Below are 27,439 nucleotides of genomic sequence, written 5' to 3' on the forward strand. Positions count from 1 at the left end.
TGTCTCTGCTTTTGAATATGTTATCTAGGTTGGTCATAACTTTTCTTCCAAGGAGTAAGCGTCTTTTAATTTCATGGCTGCAATCACCATCTGCAGTGATTTTGGAGCCCCAAAAAATAAAGTCTGACACTGTTTCCACTGTTTCTCCATCTATTTCCAATGGAGTGATGGGACCGGATGCCATGATCTTAGTTTTCTGAATGTTGATCTTTAAGCCAACTCTTCACTCTCTTCTTTTACTTTCATCAAGAGGCTTTTTAGTTCCTCTTCACTTTCTGCCATAAGGGTGGTGTCATCTGCATATCTGAGGTTATTGATATTTCTCCTGGCAATAATGATAGTAACTAACATGTATGAAATTTTCTAAGATTCTAAGAGAATAGAATTTCCATATTTCTAAGAGAATATATGGTTTTCAACTACTCACGTAGTGTTTACAAATTATTTTAGGATACAAAGAACATTTCAAATAAAAAAAATGTAAAGACCAAGTTTGATTATCATAATTTGATAAAATCTGAAAAAATGTTTTCATACATCAGAGTTTATTCCTTATTACTTTAATAAAACTAAAGGAAACTTTAAAAGTCAGACAAGTTAAATTTCTTAAAACCAAGTGAAAGATTTTGGGCAGATGCCAAGAAATTTTAATATGATTTGAAGTATACAGAAGTCGCCAAGATAAAATTTTTTCTAATGAGGCAGAAGAGCTTTAGTTCTGGTGTTAGATGGTCCTTGAGCCCTGGAGGAAAAATGTCATATTTAGGTAGGAACAAATTTATTCAGATATGAATCTCTAAAATATCCCTTTTTTTTTTACTGAAGTATAGTTGATCTACAATGTTGTGGTACCTTCACATGTACAGGCTAGCAATTCAGGTTTTTTGCAGATCATATTCCATTATAGTTTATGACAATATACTGGGTATAATTCCCTGTGCTATACAGTCAGTCTTTGTTGATTACTTATTTTATGGACATTGCTTATTTTATGGACAGCAGTTTGTATCTGTTAATCCCAAAGGCCTAACTTGTCCCTCTCCCCCTTGGTGACGACAAGTTTGTTCTCTATATCTGTGACTCTATTTCTGCTTTGTCAGTAAGTTCATCTGTACTGTTTTTCTAGATTCCACATATATGTGTTAATATATGATATTTATTTTTCTCTAACTTTCTTCACATTTTATGACAGTCTCTAGGTCCATCTAGGTCTCTGCAAATGGCATTATGTCATTCCTTTTAATGGCTGAAAAATATTCCACTGTGCATGTCTTGTCTTACGTCTTCTGAAGCCTGGTGTCTGTTGCTGGGCACCTGGGTTGTTCCTGCGCCTTGGCTGCTCTGATACCACCGATCCACCTTCTGTAACTGTCGTTCACCCAGGACTGCCTCTTGTTATCTGTCCCTATTCCGTTTACAGGATGATCTGCTTTTTAAAAGTATTTTCACTTTGAGAATTCGTGTCTTTGTTCCATTTGGGAAATTTGTGGGCTTTGTCCCTTGCATTATTGCAGCATCTCTCTTCTCTCTGTGTTGTCTTTTTGGAACCCCTCATACATATACGTGTGGGTCCTTCATGTGCTGTCTTTCACAGCGAAGTCATCTTTCTTTTCTCTTTGACTATTGTTATTGATTTACTTTTAATCTGTGATATTTCCTCATCTTTATCTTCCAATTTCTTCAGTTTCTGTAGAGTAAGAGCCTACTGTCTGATTTCCATCGAGTCTTATTTTATTCCTGGCCTCTTGTTCTTGCATGTGGGTGTGTACTTAGTCATGTCTGACTCTTTGCAGCCCCATGGACTGTAGCTCACCAGGCTTCTCTTTCCATGGGATTTTCCAGGCAACGATACTGGAGTGGCTTGCCATTTTTATTCCAGGGGATTTTCCCAACCCAGAGATCAAACCCTCATCTTCTGAGTCTCCTGTGGCAATCAGATTCTTTACCAACTGTGCCACTTCTATATGTATACATATAAATATATATATACATATTTAATCATGAAAATGATTTTCATTTTCATTTACCACATTATTAATTTATAGCAAGTTTCACATTTTATTGTTTCAAATGATTAAAGCAATGATTTTCCTGTAAACTTTGGGTAAATGTGTTCTTTATATTTTAATTTAAATTTTTTTACTTCTTTGAGAGGAGCTTGTTTTTCACTGGAATCTCGTGTATTGACTGGTTCTAAGGATGATGCCCCAAGGAAATTGAGTTATTTCCTCTATACATCGCAAAGTTATCCCAAGGACCACCTTATAATAGTTTCTCAGCTAGGCAGTCTGGCCTTCTCAGATAAAGGTCAGCCTCCAAATCTTTGGATTGGTGAGGGGAACCTTTTTCCCAACCCCAGACATAGGAACTTGCTTGTTAAACACTGGGTGAGAGCTAGATATTTCATTTCCACCTTTCACTGAAGCATCAGGTTTCTACAGCTCAGCATTTATGAAAGAATGCTTTTCTTGAGGAGCTCTGAATCTTTTCCTCGTACAGTCCCTGCATTGCTATTAAAATTCAAGTTCCATTTTCTCTTCGTGTGATAAGTAACCTCTGCACTTCCAAAGTCATGCTAACAGCTGATATGTTTATAATATATAAACATATATATAAAATATAATATAATAAGCTCCATGCTTATTAAATTCCATTCCTTCTTACTTTTATCATCATATAATAGTAGTTACTTTATATTATATTTCAATACCATTGCCTAGGCATTTTCTTTTTTTATGTTCTCAGTGTTACATTCTGGTAGAAAGACTTTATCAAACATTTCAATCCTAATGAAAGAATTCTGCATTTTTTGATACTTTTTATGGATATTTTTTTCAGTCTTGCAGGAACTGAAAGCACCTGAGTAATTTCTTCTGCTTTCATGGATTTTAAATTTCATCTGTATTTTGACAATTCCCAATTATATTTCTAAGCCATTCATTCTCAGTCAGTGGTGGTTTACCCCTGAGGACATTTGGCAATGTCTGCAGATAGGCTGATCGTCAGAGCAAGACGGAGTGTCACTGGCATGTGGTGTGCAGAGGCTGGAGATGGTGCTGAACATTCTGCAGTCTCTAAGATGTTAACTGGGCCCAAAATCTCAAATGACACCAGTGTGGCAAGGCCCTGATCAGCTCACACCTCACATCTATGTTCAACGTCTCCACTCAAATGCATAATGACTTCTGTCAAACAAAATATTCTTTTTTTTTTTTTAATTCATCGAAGTTGTTTCTCACTGGACCGTTCCCATTTGAGTCAAGGGCAACATAATGAACCTGATTACTCAAGTTAGAAACCTTGTGGTCATTCTTGAAAACATCATTTTCCATCTGTTAGATGGAAGATACACTTGAAACACTTTAAATTCACTGATTTTCCAACTCCACTCCCCATAATGGTTCACCATCTCTCATTGGAGCTGCTGAGTGGCCTTCTGTCCTGCCTCCCCTCCCTCCACATTCATTAGAAAAATTAAAATGGAAAAAGTCATGTTCAAGTTCAGAAACAGGAAAGCAGGACTCTGACCTGCCCAGACACTGCCTGGATTCCATGCCTACAAGGACAGCAAATCAGATGGCCCTCTAGATAAGAAATGGAGTGGGTCTTAGAATTCTTGAGCCCCTGGAGGTCTAGTCAACTCCCAAGGTCTAACAAAATCCTATGACTCACAAGGTAAAACAAATAGCATTGCAAAAAGGTTGAAGTAAAACTAGAGCTGCATTTTTGCGTGCAATTTTGATGATGATATCTGTTTGCGGCCTGGGATTATAAGCAGGAGACCCACAAACTGCAATTTGAAGTCTCACTCATGGGGTCAACCCGCCATTCAGAAACTTTTCCCAATTAGGACTCCAGATTGCTATTAACAAGGGACTTCACAGAGCTGTTTAAGGAATGTTGGTTGGCCCAATTTGGTGATGTATGTGCTATTACTTCTCTCTATTGTTTCTATTTCTTTTCTTTTAATGACTGCATATTTAAATTAATTCAAATGATCATCTATAAAAAAATTAAAACTATTTGTGTGTGTAATGAGTGGTGCCTTTTGATAATGAATCCTTCAAACCTAAAGCAAAAGTAAAACTTTCAGGAAAACAACATTGCCTGTCTCCCACTCATTCTCCACAGGAACTCCAGAGTGATCTCACCAAACCTGGAATGTAATCCAAACTCGTTAGCAAGGCCTTTGGGTCAGAGGTGCATGATCTTGACCTCTGCTCTCATCATGCACCTGCAGTGTCTCTCCCTCATTTGCCATATTTCATAAGAGCTTTATCTCATTTTATGGAGGACATGGAATATGTTTCCACTTTCAAGGTTCTGCATGTGCTGATGCTTCTGCCTGAAATGTTCTTCCCATTTTGGGGGTGACTGCTTCTCAGTCCTCTGATCTCCAGCCTCCACATCCCTTCCTCTGGGGGCTTTCATTTCTGCCCTGATCAATAATATAGCTCTCTGCTCACAACTTTCACTGCAATTTTCAATGTTATTATACATATTCTTCCCTAAATATATGCTCCAAAAAGTCAAGAACCATATCTGTTTAGTTCACTACTTCTTTTTGGACTTGAGGATATGGCAAGTGTTCAGGAAATATTTACTGGAGGAATTAATTAATACATACCAGAAATTAACCAGGAGTGGTCACTTGTTAACACCAGCTGAAGAGTTTCTGAGGATCTTGAACTTAGAATGACTTCAAGATTTTGGTGTCTATGCCTGAACATTTGCTATGAAATGTTGTACATGGTTACTAAATAGTTAATGCATTGTATAATGTAGATATATATATGTACACTATGCACATCATAAATGCATGTGTTTATACATTATATAGGGCTTTCCTGGTAGCTCAGTTGATAAAGAATCCGCCTGTAATGCAGGAGACCTGGGTTCATTTCCTGGGTTGGGAAGATACCCTGGTGAAGAGATAGGCTACCCGCTTCTACTGTTCTTTCCTGGAGAATCCCCGTGGACAGAGGAGCCTGGCAGGCTGCAGACCATGGGGTTGCAAAGAGTCAGGCATAACTGACTGACTTAGCACAGCATGCACAGCACAGCATACTTTCTATAAACATGCACGTGTGTATTTAATGTGTATATATTGTATGATCTGTGTGTATTAAATATACTGTTGTTTGTTGTTCAATCTCTAAGTCCTGTCCAGCTCTTTGCAGCCCCATGACCTGCAACACACCATGCTTCCCTGTCCTTCATTATCTCCCAGAGTTTGCTCTAACTCATGTCCATTGGGTCGGTGATACTCTCCAACCACTTCATCCTCTGTTGCCCCCTTCTCCTCCTGCCATCGATATTTCCCAGCATCAGTGTCTTTATATATACATATCTATGTATATAATATGTGTAAACATAATATGTATGTTCTATGTATGTATAAACATATAGTGCATTAAATCTCTGTTTACATATGCTATATGATAAAGCCTTTGGCTGTAATCTCAAAGATATTATTAACATTGGTGGAGCTAAATGCCACTGTGACATTGATGACATTTCTCTCACACATTCATCCATTTCCTAATACGTCAATTGTCCTGGTCCTAAAAAGCTCACTGATTTTCTTCTGGTTCATGAGGTCCTATACACCAAACTTTTACACCAATAAAATCACTCTATTTTTTTATACACCAATAGAATCACTCTATTTTTCAATCTTTATTTATTATGGATCAAAATTCAGCTTCCAAAAGTTTGCATTTTTATAGTATAAGTGTTTTGCTACTTCTAGCTTCAACTGGGAGCAAGTGAAACCAGGTGCTTCAAGTCCTTTTGCCAATGACATAGGGAAAGAGATAAATAAAAATAAATCAATGCTGTATGAACGCATATCTTGATAGATGGAATTGATGGAGCTTTGTTTTCCAACAGTAGCCTCTTCTAAAATGGGTCTTGGACTGACCAGTTCTTCAGGTATTGCTTCTCATATTTACATATGGCATTGGAACAGATTTGATAGCCTATTGTCTTCAGAAGAAAGAACATAATATTCTAAAACAACACCTTATCTCCCACACAAAACACTGGACTGAAGCCATGGATTTTATACTGTTCTGTGCATTACAGGCTGAGATAGCCCCCCGGCTATGAGCTTTGACATGGTTTCATGCTCATGATGAGATAGATGTCTGCCTGGAGAGGCCAGTGTGCCTAAAAATCTGCTCACGACAATAAAGGGAGAGATGTCTATTTTTAACTCTCAGTCTTCCACAGTCCTCAATGTAAAAGTTCCAGAATTCCACATAAACCAACCAGTTAGATACTGGATTGTTAAATATATAGTGGGGACTTAATATCATTTTTAAGAGTGTTGTCACTCATACAACTGGCAACAGGAATGCCAAAAAAAAAAAAAAAAGCTTCAATCAAAGCCATGTTAAAAAAAATTTTAAGTATCACTTTTTGATCATGAAAATAAACTTTTTTATATGCCTTCCTTTCAGTGAAAGTAAAAATCTGTTCCCAGAACAGAGCTAATTTTATATGAGTTTAAATCTGCTAATTGTTTTTTCATTCTCTTGCTTTAAAACACACTAACTAATCAGTTGAACAAAGCTCTAACTGGCTATTATATCTACTTGCAAACTAGCAAATTCAATTTTCGACATAACAACACAAAGTAAAATGAAGTGGAATGCTGTGATTTTAAGGGGGCTTTGCCCTCCTTTGTTCTGTGAACTTCACCAGCTTTCACACCACAGTGATCTCACAGCCCTTTGTTCAAACTCACAACATCGAATGTAAAGAATGGCTTTACATTGTGATTTTCTTACCCGAGGAATCCAAATGCATCAAGAAAAATGCTCATCGAGGCTTGGAACAGAAAGAGGTATTTATTTCACATGTGCCCAAGTTCTGTGTAACTCAGCATCATGGCAAATGGATTGAGATTGCAGTTCTGAGCTGAAATTCCCTTTGTCTCCTGTGAATCAGGAAGTCCAAACATATGGACTAAGAAGATAACAATTTTAAAGAGTCGGTACCCATCTTGGAAAATAGTCACTGTCCTTTCAGTATGCTTGAGTAGAACCAGACATGAGAGGGACACTGAAAAACTTGAGTGGCTGACCCTTTTCTCAATTAGATGGCTGTTAGACAATGTTTCCCCTTCAGCACCTGGCCAAGGTTTCAGTTTATCTCGGTGTGTATAAGTGATACAAATTCTCTCAGGGAAGGGAGTCGCTGTGACGGAGTGGAGTGTCCTGGATGGACTTGTGTAGGCCATGTGGCCTGACTGTCACAAGCAGAGCTTGTAAAGTTGGGTGGATTTGGATATGAATCTCAGATTGCCATTTCCTGCCTGTTCTTGGGCAAATTATTAACTTCATTCTTTAATTTTCTCTTGTGTCAGATAGAGTGGAGAGGACTAAAGTAGATACCATTTTTTGAATTATATCATAGTATATATAGCAGCCTCAAGGTGTGAACCTGATATGGTAACTATCTGTTTTTTTTTAATTTTCATTTTATATTGGAGTATATTTAATTTACAATATTTGGTTAGTTTCATGTGTATAGCAAAGTGATTCAGTTGTCCGTTGTCTTTCAGACTCTTTTTGCATACAGGTTATTACAGAATAGTGCCCTATGCTATATAGTAGGTCTTTGTTGATTTTCAATTTTATATTTAGTAATGTTTATATGATAATCCAATCTCCTAATTTTTTCTTCCCTTGCTCAATCTTTCCCTTTGGTAACCATGAATTTGTTTTCTGTGTCTGTGAGTCTGTTTCTGTTTTGTAAATAAATTTATTTATACAATTTTTTTTAGAATCCACATATAAGTGATACATTTGTCTTTGACTTACTTCACTCAGTGTGACAATCTCTAGGTCCATCTATGTTCCTGCAAATGGTATTATTTCATTCTTTGTATGGCTGAGTAATATACCACTGTACATATGTGCTGCATCTTCTTTATCCAACTGTTGATGGACATTTAGGTTGCTTTCATGTCTTGGCTATTGTAAATAGAACTGCTATGAACATTATGTTGCAGGTATTTTCTGAGTTATGCTTTTCTCAGGAGTGGGATTACTATAATCATATGGTAGCTCTGTGTTTAGTTTTTTTACAGTGCTTCCATAGTGGCTGCCCCAAATTATATTCCCACCAACAGTGTAGGAGTGTTCCCTTCTTTCCACACCCCCTCCAGCATTTTTTTCCAGCATTTATTATTTGTAGAAATTTGATGATGGCCATTCTGACTGGTGGGTAGCTATCATTATTAAATTAGGAGATCTATGTTGTTACAACCTTCTATAACTCACAGATTATCATTTTCAAAATATAAATGAAAAGTTGATACCAAATGAGCCTACATAATGACCAGTTCTCCAAGTGTCTCATTCTACTCATTATTTGCCTCTTTCTTTATGTCCTGCTCTTCTCCATTGATTCAAATGGTATCCAGTATTTATTCAAGAAACTTTCAAAGAGCTGAAAAATAAGACAAACAAGAGGTTTGTGAAAATATTCATTAGACAAAGCTGATTTAGCTGTCATTGTCCAGGCAGTAGAAATAAAACTATGCATTTCTTAAGAGAAACAAGATGAGAGAGGGAAAAAAATGGGTAGAGTCTTTAAGGGAAGCAGGAGGACAGGAAAGAATATCAAGAGCTATATCTCTGTATCTCAGAGAAAGAGGATAAATCTGAGTTAGTGGGAAAGGGAAAGACCCACTGGAGGTTTTACATAGATGAAATGGCTGCATATGGCAGAAAAAGATTCCAGTAGTCAGACATTGCATTGAAGAGGCTTTTTACATAAAACAAAATAGAAGGTAGTGATTCTGCAATGCACTAAAAACAAAATGGAAAGAAAGGAATACAACTGATAATGGAGGAATAGATCTAAGACACTGAAAGCTGTTGAAGTGGATGATGTAGCAACAAAGGGAAGCAGGCTTACAGGAACTGGCTTCTTGAACTTTGCTGTCTGGTTCCCATTACTCTTTCTCTTCAAAAAAATGTCACCCATTCCTTTCGAACAGAACATTTTGCCAAATATGCTATTTAAATATTGATTTTAGAACATTTCCTTGATCTGAAAGCATGCTCCCCAGATTGGCATAAATCTAAGTTCTTTCTTTCCAGAGTCTTGTCATGATTTATTCAAGGAGTGTTTTTTTAACCAAAGATAAAATCGAAGAAGAACAGAGCATCAAGGGCACAAAACACACAATTCCTGACAATAAAGTGCATTGGCTGAAGCTATCATGAAGGTTATTTGAGATATTACACAAGAGATTTTGATTCATAAATATATCTGAAAAATAACATGCCTTTTTTAGTAGGAACAGTTGAAAAACAAAAAGGCTAAAGGAACTCTATAGAAAATTAGTTTTTCTTATGTGTGAAAAAATTAGCTAATGATACTGATTTCTATTCTAGCACATATAGACCGATATTAACCTTTACAGTTTCATGATCAAAGATTTGAAGAAGGAAGCCGCTGAAAAAAAATGATCCCTTATTTTCCTCTACTAAATCCCAAGATCTAAGGCAGTGCTTGACGCATAGTTGGCACTCAAGAAAGAATTATCACATGAACAACTCAATAAAACCTTAAAAAAATAAAGTTAAAAAATTATCTAGTCATCACAAGTTTAGAGCTAATTATACCAGAAAATCCTGAGATGTGGTTTAATCTCATGGTTTGGAGCACCCTCACTTAAATTAAAAGCCTCAATTCTGATCATAGTAAATCACTTGATTTAGAATCAACTGTGAAATCAGCCTTTTCATCAAGGAAACTCCCCCCCCCACACACACACCAAAAAAAAAAGAAAGAAAGAAAGAAAAGTAATCTACCTCTTCATCTAGATTTATTGACCTGTGTGTCGTGTGTGTGTGTTCGTGTGTCCCTCAATCCTTCTGAATCTTTCTCAGTGATACAGACTCAGGTGGCCTTCTCTGGTAAACATAGTTTCCTTTAGAGATGACTACTGATGTGATGACTACAGGCGCATAAAATGCATTTAAGCCAGAGCAGACTATTTCTATTGCATGGTGTTTCTGGAATATCTTTTCATGTTATCTCCCATAGCCATGACAGTTTTCTCAGAATGGTTAGTTAATTCCCTCCGAATCTTTATGTAATGGCCCACAATTATGTACACAAACTACTTCAAAATTAGACCCATCCTGCCTCACTCCTTGATTTCTTTGTAACTAAGTAACTACCAGAGCTTTTAGATCACGTCTCCACATCCTCTCAACACACATTCCAGTCAACCCCAACTGACTCTTTTCTCAAATGATTCTTTTCTTTAAGAACAGAAAAACTCATTTAAAAAAAACATGGCAAGGGATAAAAGACATGTGATTCTTCTTCAGAAACCACTGAAAATGAATGAAGAAGATGCAAAAGGGAAAGAATGATGTGCTTAGTATAAAGCTATAAGATGACCATCACCAAAAGCAGAATGCAGAGTGCAGATTTCTTTGAAAATAAACAAGGGTCTAAGAAACCTAACAAAGAGAAAATGGGATTATACCACCAAAGACACTGCCATTTTGAAATCAAAGGGACAGAGAAAGCAGGATAGAATGAAGGAAGGCTGTCAAAGTCACTAACTGCAAATCACAGGACTACTCAGCCTGCATGATTCTACAACACAGGACTGTGAAGCTCTTTAGTTATGAAGGTGCGCTCTTTGTCAAGGAAATGGAGCGATGATACTAAAGGTGATTCAGACATAATCATAGCTGGTACTCTCACCACAGGCTTGGGGGCCAGAACTAGTTCCTTCTGCTTTCACTGGGCCAGGATGCCCTCCCAGACATCACATGAGCAGGACCCTTTCAGACAGCAACACGGACAGAGCTGTGGGGGTGATGCTGCCACCTCGGTGATCCTAAGAGGTGGGGCATAGAGTCAGGGAGGGTTATTCTCAAGACTTAAGAGCCAATGAAAATCACCTTTCTAGGTTTTGGACTTGCTTGGGACTTTTCCCTCCTCCTTTCAACCCTATTTTTCCCTTTCTGAACAGTAGTGTCTAGCCTATGCTTGTCCCGTCACAGTATTTTGGAAGTAGTTAACTTGCCTGGTTTACCAGGTTCACAGCTGGAGAGGAATTTTGCTTCAGGATGAATCATAACTTAAGTCTCCTACACATGTGACTTCGATGATTTTTAAATAAAATTTTGAACTTTTGACTTTATAGAGATGATGCAGAAACAATTTAAGACTCGAGGGTTGTTTGCGTGGAATTAATGCATCTTTTATGCAAAAAGGATGTGAAGTGTGAAAGGCTAGTGCTGTAGAACGAATTGTGTTACACTTAAAATTCATGTGTTGAAGCCCAACCTCATGTGATGGTATTTGCAGCTGAGGATCTTTGGGAGGTTTAGAAGAGGTCGTGAGGATGGAGCACTCATGATGGGATTCATTCCCTTGTGAGAAGAGACACCCAGGAGCTTGCTTCCTCTCTCTCCACCTGCACACCCCCAAAAGGCCATGTGAATACACAGCAAGGAGGTGGCCATCTGCAACCCAAGGAGAAAGCCCTCCCCAGATACTGGCCCCATTGGCACCGTGATCTCGGCCTTCCCCCTCACCAGTACTATGAAAAGTGAATTCTTGGTCTGTGGCATTTTGTTATGGCACCCCAAGCTGCCTAAGATGGAGACCAAAACCCTAACCTAGATGTGCTAGCCGGCAGATGAGGTTGAGATAGAGGTTGGGGAACTGCAGCTGTTGCTGAGGGTGGCACATGAAAATACACAGAGACACCTGTGCTCTGCAGCAGTGCTAGCCAGTAGACATTCCATAATGATGGAAACATCCTCCACCTGTGCTGATATGAAAACAGAGTATCCATTAAAGCACCCATGGCTACTGAACATTTAAAATGTTGCTAGTGTGACTGAGAAAATACAATTTTAACTTTATTTCATTTGAATTTTACTTGAAAAATTTCAGAAACTATTTCCTACAGTCTCTGAGAAAATTCTAAAACTCTTTGAAAAACTATTTCACCTAAAAAGATTTAAAATGTTTTTAAATCAACACAGAATTAATATAGAAGTAGAAAAGGAAAACTGATATTCTAAAAAGGAAACTTGAAGATAAATTCATTGAGAAGAATTAAGACTAATTAGAACCAGTAAGACATAGGATAGATACTGCTGAGATAAAGTCAGAGATATAAACACCTTTGAGAAAATAGTAAATTTTGTGAAGGAAAAATATAGAGAAAATTAAGTGAATAAAGAAAGTACAATTCAGAGGCAGATTCCATATACACATCATACATATCTCTTTATCTGAAAACCTAACAAATAGAACCAAATAGTATTCAAACATACATTGTAAAAGTATTCTTAAAATGAAGGAAAATACAAATATGTTGATTCCTCGTGTTCTAGGAAAGTCTGATGTAGAATTGCCAGCTTTAAAACATGTCTTGAGAATTTATTAAAATTAAAGAATGAAGAAAAAACACAATGTGTATCAACATTTGTAAAGCAAGTCAAGTACAAGTTAGAAGAATCCAGGGTGATCTCAGAAATCTTATTAGTAGTGTTCAAAGCCAAATAATAGATTTGCAATGTCTACAAACCTCCAGGGGCATTTTGTTTTGAAAATAAAATATGAAATCCAAATTTCCTATCACCAGGCTCTTGTGTAAATACATCAATAAAACACTGTTATTCACAAATGAGGATGTCTCTGTGAATATAGAACTCATGAGTAAGTCTGTAATAATCATCTGATGAAGAAACGTGTCAGCAGAGAGATGAAGGAGGAAAAACAAAGACCTCAGGAATGCAGAAGCTATAATTGATGGCGGGCAGGAAATCCATGCACACAAAGCAATAAGGCACCTGTGAGAGGCGGAAGCTAGAAGCTAAACTGTAAGAAGATGAACAATGTGAGCACGATGATACATATTTCAGAAGTTAGTTCATGAAGGAAAGAAGTCGGGGGAGAGCATCTAAGAGCATGGACATCTTCATCTGTCTTTGGAAAAAATCATGACGGGCTTTCTAAACTTGGCTTAGAAAAAGACCTAAATCAGAGATTTTTCTGTTGGTTGCAAGCATCAGAAAAACAATCAACCCAGATTAAGTTGAAGCAAAAAGGTGAATCAGTGAAAGATACTGAGCCATTTCAAGGAAAGAATTGGAAGGCATCTCCAGGGCAACAAAGGCAGCAGAAGCAACAGGACCGTGGGCACAACTACCCCTGCTGTCAGCTCGTGAAGAAGAAAGTCTGACTAAGGTCTCCAGAATGTTGCCCATTAGTGCTTTAGTCCTTTCTTCTCTCTTCTCCAGCTCTAAAATTCTGAGGCACATTCTCCTAGTCAGTCAGGCGTTCAATTCTGAACCAATCAATGATGACAGCAAATGAAGCTAAATAAAGAGACGGTGTTTGCCCAGCGGAAATCACACATACGTCCCTGAACCTCTCAAATAGGGTCTGGGGGCCTTGACAGAGGGGAAGTGACACACTGGCTTGAAGGTCCCCAGAAGAGGATAGGTGGATGGACAAAAAAAGATGTAGGTTGTATTTGCTTCAAATATAATCAGAGTCACCATTTGTTTACTAGCTCTCACCATCCACTGTAGTTACCAGTGTTATTCACCAGATAGTTCATTACCCGATTCTCAAACTGCTTCGCCTGATGACTTGTAACTGAAAGTAACAGCCCTTCAGAACGTTCCTTCACTCAGGCACAGCAATGGAAACATCCAGGCTTCTCCATCTCCTTGATTCTCCAGTTTTTATGAAAAGCAAAGCCTTCCTGCCAAGCCGGGATGGACATTTGCCAGTAGAAACCGAACTTAGCAGCTTCCAGCTATGGAGATTTGAAAGTGCTTTGTTCCTGTGACACTACTTGGTCTATTACATTGATATTCTAACCTTTTCTTAGATTTCCCATGTGATTATGCTCTGCCCTTTGGCTGGAACTGCACCCTGACCCAACAGTTTCTTTCTAATGCACTTCATTTCTCTTTCTCCTCACCTGCTAACAAGGAAACACCTGCCACAGTGTCTGATCTTCTGTCAAGGCAGGAGAGGAGGTTCATAGGACTATTTGGGTGCCGAGCAGAGGATGCCTTCTTTACAGACCAGTCTTCATGTCAAAGGACACAGACACTGGCCCCAGAGACAGAAGAAGGTAAAGCACTTTTACCACCACTCAATCCAAAATGTTTGCCCTGATGTTTAATTTATCATACTGCTACCAAGTCCAAGCTGACTCTGCTCACTGCACGACAGGCCAACAAATCCAAAAGATGAAGCGGTGAGGCAAGAAATACAAAGTCAGTAGACTGAGAAGATGGCAGACTAGTGTCTCAAAACAACCATCTTATTGGGGTCTGGATTCCAGGTCTTCTATAAAACAAAGATGGGGGTAGGTGAGGAGGAAAAGTAAAAAGGTCATCCATCTTGCAAATATCTCCTGGAATGGCCAGCCTCAGGGAAGGGGTGTTAATTCCTTCCTTCCACAGATGGACAGGGTACTGAACAAAACATTTTGGTATAACATTCAGGCAGAGGGGTAAGGGTTCCCCGAAGCAGGCCATTGTGTATAGAGTATCCTTTTAATGAACAAAAGAAATGGGAAGCAAAGGCTAAAGTAAGAGAAACAGATGCAGCATGGAGTCAGTTCTTCACTCTAATAATATGCTCCCAGATATATTTTTCACCTAAAATTTGTATTGATGAGCCCAAGATGTCTCGTCCTCATGATTTTCATGTGGCTTATTTCTAGATCCCTTCCCCCAAACCATCAAGCCTCTTGGGAATCTGATTGATGGCATAAAACATGGCAACCCATGAGGAATTGGACAATCTTTATGAACGTGAGAAGACAAAAGAAAATTAAAGGTTTCCCTTCTATGGTGGGGCGGGAGGGTACTTTTTATCAATGGACTAAAGCAGTAGTTCTAAACCTTAAAGTGATAGCTTTGCGTCTCAGGGGACAGTTTGCAATATCTGGAGATATTCTTGGTTGTCACAACTTGGAAGCCTGTTACACTAGCATCTGGTAAATAGTCTAGGGCCAACATCAACATTTAATTAGGAATCTCAGTCCTTAATTAGGAACTTCCTACTTTGGATGCCACCATGTCACTCCTGTTTAAATATATTCTCTCTGCTTGCAACTAACAATAAAGTAAGACAGAAATGACACAAATAGTAATGCCATAATTGTCAGTGAAACTCTCAAGAAAGTCCTATATTTTCACTGTCACTTGATACCTGATTGAGAGTGAAGACTGACTCTCTCCTAGAAGATGCTATACATTTTTCAAAATTCTCTTATGAAAGACCTAAACTTTGCAAGTTTAACTGTAAAGTATTCTCACCAAGTTAGAGAGGATATGTGAACTACAGTTTATTTTTTAAAGTATTATATGGTCAAAAAATAACGTTGACTTCAAAATTTCAGTATTCCTGAGGGCCTGAAATGAGGATATGGAACAAGATCTCTTGTTCTCCTAAACAGAAGTTGAGCCAATAACATAGAGTACTTTATGAGCCAGATAATGTCTGGTGTCCTGGAGCTAAAGAAAATGTTGGCACGTCTTGCAAAATCACAGCTGTTTCAGTCTCATTTAGTGACTGGCCACACTCCTTGCAGGCCAGTTTGCCTTTTGAAATATAGCTCAGCTAGCTATTCTGCAGCACGACAAAAAGGCCCCTGACAAGGAAGGGTTTTTTTAATCTCTTTGTCTCAAAAGCTTTAAAAATCTTGACAAACACTGCTAAGAAACACACATTACGTTTTAAGAAGATGCATAGAGATTTCTTAATTGTGTATGTTTTTACCAACAAATAAAATGCACTTTGGAGGCATGAGGATAAAAAAGATGAGAAGAAAAACAAAATGCTGAACTAATTTAACTCTATCCAATGCTAGTTTAAGAAAGGATTTCTGTGACTTCCCTTATGTACAATGTGCGTTTTTAGACTGCAAAACAAAGTCTGCCTGTAACCCATCTGAGTCAGACCTTTCAAGTAGATAATCAACTAACAATTCTTAATCAATTAAAGGATGGAATGAAAATAAACTTAAGCTGTTGATCAAATGGTAGCATTCAGTTTTTTAAATTATGTGACTCTGTTTTGAAAGTTGCTAAAATTTCAAAATTTTAAAATCATGACGCTCAAGTAAATATAATTACAAGCCTCTACAGTCAAAGTTTATTAAACCAAAATCTTCGAAAAGGTAAAACCGCAACTCTTATGTAAATATAAAATGAACAGATCCAAAGATTTTATTAAAATAATTAATAACAAGGAAACTAGTAAGAAGACAGTATGATTTCAAGAGTGTTTCTAAAGCTAAATATTTACAGGCAAATGTTAGGATAAGATTGTTGGACAAATTCAAAAACAAAAACAAAAAACTGGTTAATGTCCAACAGGGTAATAATTTGTAAAGCCATTAAGGTAGGATTGTTTTATCCACCAGACAGAAATTATTTGTATCTCCCTGGGGTAAAAATCTACAAGTTAACCTCTGCCCTAGAGCGTTGTTAAATAGTCCATTCAATACAAAATCAAATCCAGCATTGCATTGAAAGAATACTTGGGGCTATTTCCAAGTGTCCAACACCTTTTCTGACAAGTCAAATCATCTTTCATTCATGAAAGTTCCTGATTCTTGATAACATTATTTATTCTTTAGAGAAATGCCTTCATCATCTTTTTGTGACTTATGTATCAATACCATTTCCATATCATATTTTCAGGCTAGTGCTCTAATGTGCCTTATTTAATCTGTACTGAGATAAACATTAGAATTTCATAAGACTAAATGAACCTACATTTAGGTTATTTTATTTCAGTCACTGGATATAATTTACCATATATCTAAAAGCACAATGGTATAAACAGGCTATTACAGAAGTTTAGAGATTATAAAAATTTTGAGCATAAGTCTAAGACATTTTATATTTTAATAAGTTTCCCAGGTACCTAATAAATTTAATAAATATGAGTGCTACCAAGGAAGCTTTAAATATAATGGTAAGACTCACATCAAGCAAAGAAAACCCCAAATTAGTATCTTCTTATAATTTATGATATCTGTTAAGTAATTTGCATCCCACCTAAAAGAGTGCTAAATGTACACCAAGGGAAGACATAATATCATTATTAACGATATCAAATATATGCATACACAAACACAGTCTAGTATAATTCTCGACTATTCAATTGTTTCTTTTATCATGGATAAAGGTAGCAAACACTCCCCTAGAGTTCACTTCTTAAAAGCAGTTCACCTATAAAACAAGATAAAAACAAACCAACAACAAAAACACTGACAAAATAAAAAACACACATTTTTAATTTTTAACATTTTTATGACATATTTTTAAGATATGTTTATTTTCATAATATCAGTTTAAAAAATAATCACACAAGAATAAGCTTCTGTATGTCTGCCTATGTAAACTGCTCTATTTTAAATTTATCAAATTATAAATAAACCCCATAATGTGCAATGTGAACCAAACTGCAGCATAATGAGTACATTTGAAAGGTGGAGTATTCTCATTGTTTCAGTAAGAGAAGAGTTTATTTATTAGAATGAAAAGCCTGGCCTCAAGTCTTCCATCATTCAAAAATAATATAGCATGAATTATCCACTGATTCTAAAACAACATATACTGTTAAAAAGCAAAGATGACTAAATTAAACATGTGTTCCTGGACCTGTCATTTGATACTTTGCATTTCAGAAAAACTGGAGGCAAATAAACAATGAGACCCACCAGCGGGAGGACCAAGTTGCCCAGAAGGGGTATAGGTTAAGATGCAAAATCAAAGCCACTTCTGAGAAACCTGGGATTTCCAGCACCAGTATCACAAAGTTGGACAAGATGGTATATTCCATGAAAGGCATATTAAAATGCAAATATGCCACCTAGATAAGACAAGGTATAAGGCAACTTGACAAAGAGTTATTTGAATGTAGAGTTTGCATCTCCAGACTTCTATTAGGCCAATTTCTCATTAATATGCTGATTCTTGAGACACAAAGTGATCTTAAAAAGACCAAATACAGCAGGTAGCAGTGGAGACTCAGCAGAGTCCACGTGTACTTAGAAAGTATGGGGCGGAGGGTGGGAGAGGCACTCAGGGCTGCGGAGGGAACGCTGAAGACAGCATGGTCTGAAGGCCAGCTCTAAGGGTCAGCTGAGAAGTGAGGGCGCTAACAAGCAGGGCTTGAATGTAAGCCTAGAAAAGTTATAATTAGAGGAGCAAATGATTCCCTTCTCCTTTGTCTACGTTGTCTTATAATCTACATGTTATTATGTCACTTTGCCTCAAACGTTTGTATAAATTAAAATCTATAGACAGGTTAGCCTTTATCATACAGTCTTTAGTAATTCTAATCTTCAGGGATTCTGAGCGACCCTTATTAGAACACAGAAAATGGGATGCACTTTAGGAATAACATGCAGAACTGAGAAAACAGAGGATAGAGTGCATTATAAATATTCTAATTTTTTTAGCTGAAAGAAGTCAGTATAGTAGCTTCTTAATAAGAGGTGAGGGGGGGAGGGTCATAGCAATTTATTCAAGACTTCAAATCTCTATGTGAACATCTATCAAACACCATGATGTAGATGTCTCCAAGGACATGTGGTGCAGTGGTAAAGAATCCACCTGCCAAGCAGGAGACATGGGCTCGATCCCTGGGTCAGGAAGATCCTCTGGAGAAGGAAATGGCAACCCACTCCACTATTATTGCATGGAAAATTCCATGCACAGAGGAGCCTGGAGGGCTATAGTCTATGGGGTCACAGGGTCGAACATGACTTAGTGACTAAGCGACAGAGTTCAGAGAGAATTTTTTGAGGTTAGATATCCTCCAATTTCCTGTTTCTAGTCATGTGATTTCACTTGAGGAGAACTGACCAGAGTTGGGTTTTAACTTACTTTGCTCCTATTTTTCATATTGGAATAAGTCAAACAATATATTCAAACACACTCTGGTCCTATTGTCAATATCTGGACAATATCAATTAATTCTGTTTAAATATAATTACAAAGAACAAGCTTGAAGAAATCCACTATTATTTATGAAATAAGCAGAAATTATAGCCTATCCTTAGTAAAAATGACAAAAAATGTAAAAAGAGCATCCACCCAACCAAAAGACACTCAATAAGCATAGTTTCACATATGCAATTTTATACCTAAAAATTGAATTTTTAAACCACCAGACATAAGTTGGACTAAAACAAAGAGTAAAACTACTTAATGTATAAACTGTCAGATGTAGGTTTCTATACTGATAACAAAATGTTAATACATTTCTGAAAGGGAATGGAAAATGTGATTCTTGTGTTGAGGATCACAAAGCTGGCTGATCATTTTTAGATATAATAGAACATACACTGGAGGTTTTACAAATAAACCAACACTTCTCCTTAGAATTACTATAGAATCTGAAGTTTCTGAAGGTTATACACCTCCATTTTCCAGTGTAGAGTTGCCTCTGGGTAGTGTTGAAACTACTGTCTGTTCTAACAATCAACAACAGAAAGATGTCCAGAATTGTTCCCATTAGTATTGAGTCAGACCAGCAAATGGCATCAAACCTGATTTATTAAAGGAATCACCACTTCTGGTTCATACTATCCTATTAACTGATGTGACAGGTGCTTTAACACAACTAACTGGGATCAAAATTGCAACCATTCTGTGCTCAGATGTTGAGACTCCAGGTCATGATGTTAAAGGAAAATGTAAACAGATATATCTTAGCAGTATATTGCAAAAGCTTTTAAAGACTGCTATTGTGCTCAGGTTCATCATATTTACTAGATTAAATTCATTTACTTTGTGTGTTGATCTCCACTGCCTCATCTCTAAAAGGACTGGACCGCTAGCCAGAAGACCTTTTGTTATTCATTCATAGGTAACACTTTGGCCCCGTGTGCATTGATGTAGGTGAGCAGGATTTTGGCTCTCTGTTCTATCACATCGATTAGCTTTTCAATGCCCTGTCTACCTCCCTGACTCTCCCAGTAAACTTTATCAAGAAACAGAGACTGAAGAAGTTTCTGCCGTAAGTGTTGGCTCTTCAAAACAGAAACTGCAGATTCGGGAAACCTGAAAAGAGAGAAAGACATTTCATTCTTCGTAATTGCTTGTAAATATTATGCCCTGCCCAGTGGTTCGGCCAGTCATTAATCTGGTATAAATCATACTATCAGATAATGCCTTGAGGATGAAAACATTTCTGTCAGCGTCTAGCTTACACTTCTCCATAATTATATACTAGAAGAACAGATTTCAAAGGAACTGAGTTTTCTATACCACTGAGACCTTGACATATCGATGTCTTACTTAAGATCATTATATGTAGGCAAAGAGAGAGACAGAATTAGCAAGAATTCTGATAATCTGGAAAAGTACTTTCCTCAAATTTAAACTCCATTGCACCCATAAGCGGAGAAGGCAATTGCACCCCACTCCAGTACTCTTGCCTGGAAAATCCCATGGATGGAGAAGCCTGGTAGGCTGCAGTCCATGCTAAGGGTCGGACACAACTGAGCGACTTCCCTTTCACTTTTCACTTTCGTGCATTGGAGAAGGAAATGGCAACCCACTCCAGTGTTCTTGCCTGGAGAATCCCAGGGACGGGGGGGTCTGGTAGAGTGCCGTCTATGGGGTCGCACAGAGTCGGACACGACTGAAGTGACTTAGCAGCCAGTACTCTTGCCTGGAAAATCCCATGGATGGAGGAACCTGGTAGGCTTCAGTCCATGGGGTCGCTAAGAGTCAGACACGACTGAGCGACTTCACTTTCACGCATTGGAGAAGGAAATGGCAACCCACTCCAGTGTTCTTGCCTGGAGAATCCCGGGGACGGGGTAGCCTGGTGGGCTGCCGTCTGTGGGGTCACACAGAGTTGGACACGACTGAAGCGACTTAGCAGCAACAGCAGCAGCACCCATAAGAAACCATTTTAATCTGTTGAGTAGAATCCTATCCTCTCAAGTGTCAGCATGAGATTATATGCAAGAAAATATGAGAAGCAAAAATATGCTATTTCAGTAAATTACTCTTCCTGAAGCAGAGTTGCATGAATGAACTTAATGAGAAATTATACAAAATACATGTAGTGTAAAGAAAGAAGTCACACCAAAATGCTCAATTAAAGACTGAAATGCTTTTTATTCAGATAATACTTCAGAAATTCTAAGAATCTGGAAACATTATATTAAGCCAGAATATTAATATATTTTCAAATAAACTTAGCAAAACTCAAGTTTGAGGGCCAGGGCACTCCACAAGGAAGCACCTCTCTGGAAAACCTGAGGTCAGTTTAGAGGGATCCTTGCTGACTTACCTAAAGAAGGGCATTATGATTCCTGCTCTTCATTTAGAAAGAATAAAGGCAGGGATACAGCACATATATTATCTAAAGGATTTAGTAAAATTTCTGGTTCAAAATTATAAGCAACATTTTGCTGAATCTCCAATTTGGCCTCTCTCCCAGCTTTCATTAAAATGCTGATGAAAGTACAGTACAAATACTGGGGTTTAAGAGTAAATTTAGTAGTTCCTTAAAAACTAAAACAGAATATATATTTGTTCCAAGAGTACAGTTTGCCAAGAGCTTCAGTCCTCTAAGCATCTTTTCCAAATGTCAACGGATCAAGCTGGGGATGGCACTGGGGGGGCATGAATAGTGCAGTCCATATGTTCCAGCATTTCTGGTGCTGCAGAGAGACCAAAGGCCAAGGAGCTGGACGTGCTTAATGAGTCTGAGTAAGTGCGGAATTAAATAATGTTAATCAGATGCTCTGAGCACCCCAAAGACATGTCTTTTATAGTTTAGTAACCATAGTATTAATTAAGCATTTTTGCTATAGGAAGTATTAATAATCCATGATTTATTAATTCTCTGGCCCTTGAACTAACTTAGCTGTGGAAGAATGTACAAGATGAAACTGCTACATTCATGGATCTCTTTAGTGTCTAATCCTTGCATAAAGGAAAATCAAAAAAATTACCTGACTCTGTGCTATCCTGCTTAATGGAAATATTCTATGCATAAATATGAGTTAGTGAAATCTTCATTTTTGCCTTTGAATGTGGAAATTACATATTCAAAGAAGATTTAACTTTAAACCCATTACTCCTTATAATGCAGTTAAGGTTAAATCTCCCTTGAAAGTATAAGTAAAATGTTACTCATATTTTTATGAATGTACGAGAGAGATGGATTCTCCAGGCACTATTAATTCTAAGAGGAAATTCAGGGATTTAAGAAGACTCCATAATACCAACTCAGTAAGTGATGCCACTGGTATGTAAATTTTCCTACACATAAAATTTCCTCAGCTCAGACACTTAGCAGACACTTATATTTTACCTTCCATCCATAGAGATGTAAGGAATGGGTATTAACAGAGAAAGTCATGGCAGAAACTCATGAAAATGGATGTCCTGAAACTCATTAACTCTAGCATTGGAAATACATAAAATTCCCCATTACCTAATTCATGGTGCTAGGAAGAATTATTAAAATATGCTTCCGAGTTTTGTTAACAAAAGAAACAGTCACAGCAGAAATGCCACGAGTTACTGCAGAAAAATGGACTTGGGGTTGGAGGACCTGGGTCCTACTCTCAATTTTAGACGTGCTCTTGTGTCCGCAGCAGTCACTCGGCTTCACAAGGCTGATGGACTGTTTCACTAGAGCACCCTTCCATTTTCAAGTCTCAGGCACACACCTCAGTTTCTTAGTGGCCCTGATTTCTAAGGTTGAAAGACAATGAAGGGCACTTCCCTGGTGGTGCAGTGGATAGGAATCCACCTGCCAATACAAGGGACGCAGGTTTGATCACTGATCCAGGAAGATTCCACATGTACCATGGGCACGTCCATGTACCACAACTACTGACTCCACACTCTATACCCTGCGAGCCACAACTACTGAGCCTGTGCTCCACAACAAATAACCCTCATTCACCAAAACTAGACAGAGGCCGCATGCAGCAATGGAGACCCAGCGCAACCAAAAATTAATTAATTAATTAATTAATTAAGAAAAAAGAAAGAAAGACAACGAACGGGTGCTCATGAAGGAGAGTCTGAAATACAGCTTCAGTCCCCATGTTTGGGGGTGAATATCTCAGACTCTACAGTGAGGTCCCTGCCACTATGGAATGTCTTAGTTTCCTTTATTTCCAAATACTTCTTGAGTGTAAGCTCAAGATACTTGTCCCTATAATCTATGTCTACAGAAGGATTTCCAAATGCTCAGAAACCCTCTTACCTGAATTGAACTGCCACTATTCTTGGCTACTGTGTTCTGCTCAGCAGGTTGCCTCTAACTTCCCATGTGCTCATCAAAGTCACTGAGTTTATTCTGCCCTAGGACATCCTGCCTGATCAGTATTTGAATGTCTGTTGGTTCCCCCATCTGCACCCTGGCAATGGAGCCCCTTGCTCACCTCCACCAGGCTAGTTCCTATTCCAGAGATGCCTGCATGCTTCCAACCTCATCCCACCTGGATTTGCACACTGAGGGCCAAGCAATATGATGCCTGTGAAATGCAGCAGGACCTCTGTAGGTTGCAGAGGTCAGTTACAGTGAAACCTGGCTGCACCTTTTTTTTCTACTTCTCTTGGGTTTGGTTCCCTTCTCTGGGCCTCCATTCCCAGATTCTCTTTAAGGGTTAAATTGATCAGACACAGGATATGAGTCTTCTCAAACCTTACTACGTATTCAATGAAAATGCAGTGTCCTGCAGATGTTACTACATCGGGAAACTTACTCTCTGATGCCTTCTAAGAGTTTGAAGTTCAAGTTATCTTCACTTCTGTCAAAGAAACCCTTGTTATCTATAAAAACCAAGTGTCTTGGGTCCTGCTTTCTCTGGACAATGTGGGCTAGAACCACAGTATCCTGGTTGTCGCATTTTGAACTCCGTCCACTCTGTACACAGGTATCTTCCTTCCGAGGTCGGAACCCACAGCAATTTGTATCCAGGCGGTTATAAATCTGAAAGGGAAAACAAAAACAAAATCCAAGATGCTGAGTAAAAACAAAACTTGGGAAAGTTAGAAGATGTCCAAAGAACAAGTACTTTCTAAGTGGCTCACTTGCCAGAATTTAATTGGGGCCAGGTTTGTTAAATTAACTGTCAGAATAAGCCCAAATTTCATATCCTTCTGACCCAGCTCCGTTAACAGCTCCACAGGGAGATCATCCAAACTAAGCATCTCCACCCTTCACATTCAGAGTTCCCACTGACATCATATGTCGACGCGTGCCCAGAAGAATCTCTGTTGCTACTTGGGACAGAAGATACAAATCACTGTACTTGGAGACATCCAGAAAATCTGGGTTATCTCAGTGGCTCTAAAGTTTACTGCATTCCCTAACTCTCTCTGGATTTCAGTATTACAGTATAAAACTTGAAGTTACCGAGAACAAACCTATGGAAAAGACATGATATCCGATAATGATAGCCAAGAACATGCCACATGGGGAGCCCACAGTTAGATTCTAAATGAATGAGCAGAACACTTTGGCTTAGTGAGGTTTATTGTGGGAGTAGGGCGACCACCTTATAGAGGGCAGACATTAACTAGGAAAGGGAGAATTGGGTTACTTCCATGTCTTTTTGGCAAGGGAAAAAATAATATTTATTAATCATGGTAAGTTAAAGCCTAGGGTAAGGAGTTAGATAAATTTAAACTCAAATATCTTTTTGGCAGTCCTGCAAATGTGTATAGCTCCCTTTACGTTACTGAGTCTCAATTTAATTATCTATATATCGGGAATCATACTATTATCCTTGTACTTTTGGTGGGTTAAGGACACAAAAATGTCTGGATACACTCCAGCCTGACCTAGGCATCTAGAAGATACTTAAAAATTGAAAACTGTCATTACTGTTGTTGAGACACACATGTACACACTGTGTGAAATGACTGACCACAAAAGAAGCTTCCAAAACAAAAGGTAGTTTCTCCATTTCAGTGAAGGAAAACTGAGCCTCAGAGAGATTGAATATTATACTCTGCATAGAATTTTAGTGGGTAGCAAAGTTAAGATTCAGACACAGTTGTGTTTGTCTTCAAACTGCACATTTCCCCCAAAACACCACACTGAACAGTTTGTCTAGTCAAAGATTGTAGGTATGCTCAAGATTCAAAAGATGGCTTGACACAGACTGTCTTTTTTTTTTTTTTTAATTATTTGGTAGTACCACCCGGCACATGGGATCTTAATTCCCCGACCAGGTATTAAAATTGTGTCTCCTGCATTGAAGCACAGAGTCTTAACTACTGGACCACTAGGGAAGTCCCCAGGCTGTCATTTCTATTCTTTTGTCATTTTAAGTCTTTTAATTTTTTTATTTACTAAACTCCCATCTTTTCTCTTCCTCCTGTATTTTTGCAGATCTTATAGGGCTGGTCACTCTAGGTAGTCAGTTGCTAAGACAGAAATGCAGAAAGAGTAGTACCAAAATTGAGCCTACGTTGCAAAAATCCTGCCTTTATTCATCCAACAAATGTTTATGTAATATCTTCTTCCACCCAGCAGTGGGCCAGGCACTGAGGCAAATGTCACCCAGGGCCAGCACCCCGCCCAAACCAGCACTACTTCCAGAGGGAAATGAATCAGTCTAGTTTTGCCTCACTAACACAGCAAACCCACTGCCAGACAAATGACCCTCCTCTCTGTTTTCTGCAGGTAAGTGGACTTTGCACCAAAAAGCATACTTTGGGAAGCAGTGGTTTTAAGAGAAGTTAGCATAAGCCAATTTTCTATGAAATTTATATAAAAGCAGTCACATGGAATGAGGTGTTCCATGAGCCACCAGCCTCTTGGACAGCTCAGAGGGTACGGTGCTGGTCGAGAAACAGTCTACAGATCAGGGGACCTTGGCAGAACTAGCTTCAGGCAAGCTGATCCATGGGATCATGGGCCTAACCAAGGGTTTATCCAAAAATGTCACACAGGCTGTCTCCAGGGCACATAAGCTTCCAGGGCTGGTTGAATGTCTCCCAAAGATGAGCAAGAGAGCCCCAACCACATCACTGTAGGTTACATGGGAAAAAAAGCATAAGCTGGGAAATACTAGAAAAATGAAAAATAAATTGACTCCTTTCTCCTCAATTTGATTCCTTTTATGTATTATCTTGACAGATTTGAATATAAGGAAAATCAAATGATATGAAGAGATGGTATGTGCTTGCTAGTTTTTCAAGTTACCATCAAGGTGTCAGGGAGAATGTAAAAAATAACTCTTCAGGGAGCTGATTCTCATTCAATGTCCCTTTTTTTATATATAGTAGATGATAATTATCAAGAAGTCTCTATACCCTATTCCCATCATCATTGTATGTTTTTACCCAATTATAATGACACTATATATGGGGGAAAGCTTAATCTTATTTCAGTTTGGCTATAACATCAACGTGTGTTGTGTTGCATAAGTGTGTTTAGAGCTTTACTTGTAAGGACACATCTACCAACCAGTTCTTAAATGGTGCTCTGAACCCTAAGCTCTTTCTTCATTGTTGATTTCTAGTAGTGGGAAAGAACCAAAACAAATAGCATTTCTGTTATCACTACAACAAAGCCAGGGGTATCACATATAATGTCGTTTGATAACAAGCAATTTAGCATCTAGTCCCTAACCTCCAGTACTCTATAAATATTATATCTTTTCATTTTTAGACTATAAGAAAGCATTAAGAGTTACAGGTGAGACAGAGCAACTTAGAGCATCCTTTTAAAATTATTATTGGAGTATGTTATTGGAGCTTGATTCATGAAACAAGCTACGGATTCATGGATAACTCCATGAATCAACTATGAATCAACTATAGGTATACATATGTCCCCTCCCTCTTGGATTTCCCTTCCACCTGCCATCCCACCCCTCTAGGATCACAGAGCACTGAGCTGAGCACCTTGTGCTATACAGCAGCTTCCCATTAGCTATCTATTTTACACATCATAATGTATTAGTTTGGTGCAGAAGTAATTGCAGTTTTACATCGTTGGATTTGCCATTTGATGTTGGAATCTTAAATAAATGTGGTTGTGTTATACATCATTTTAATGCACATTTCTTGCTTTATTTATTTTGCTAATGACTTATTACTTACTGTTTATTTTATATTTATTTTAGACTACGGAAATGATGTTAGACACAAAGCAAATTCAAGTGACTTTTTTATTCAAGGTCAAAATGGGTCATAAAGCAGCAGAGACAACTTGTAACATCAACAGTGCATTTGCCCCAGGAACTGCTAATGACTTTACAGTGCAGTGGTGAGTCAAGAAGTTTTGCAAGGGAGACAAGAGCCTTGAAGATGAGAGTGTAATGACGGGTCATCGGAAGTTGACAAGGACCAATTGAAAGCAATCATCTAAGCTGATCCTCTTACAGCTACAAAAGAAGTTA

The 27,439-nt window shown here is 38.1% G+C and overlaps 1 protein-coding gene across 3 annotated transcripts in view; it reads right to left on the minus strand.

The window, feature by feature from the left end:
* FAM198B (family with sequence similarity 198 member B) overlaps positions 16,171-27,439 on the minus strand; it is a 71,508-nt gene continuing 60,239 nt past the window's right edge. For all 3 annotated transcript variants that reach the window (XM_018061481.1, XM_018061482.1, XM_018061480.1), the window contains 2 exons: positions 23,789-24,015; positions 16,171-20,108 (listed from right to left, as the gene is read on the minus strand). In XM_018061481.1, coding sequence (XP_017916970.1) covers positions 19,901-20,108; positions 23,789-24,015 — 435 coding nt within the window. In that variant the 3' untranslated portion in view covers positions 16,171-19,900. The remainder of the gene's footprint in view (positions 20,109-23,788; positions 24,016-27,439) is intronic.

This window comes from Capra hircus, chromosome 17 (genome assembly GCF_001704415.2).
Source record: "Capra hircus breed San Clemente chromosome 17, ASM170441v1, whole genome shotgun sequence".
Lineage (NCBI taxonomy): Eukaryota > Metazoa > Chordata > Mammalia > Artiodactyla > Bovidae > Capra > Capra hircus.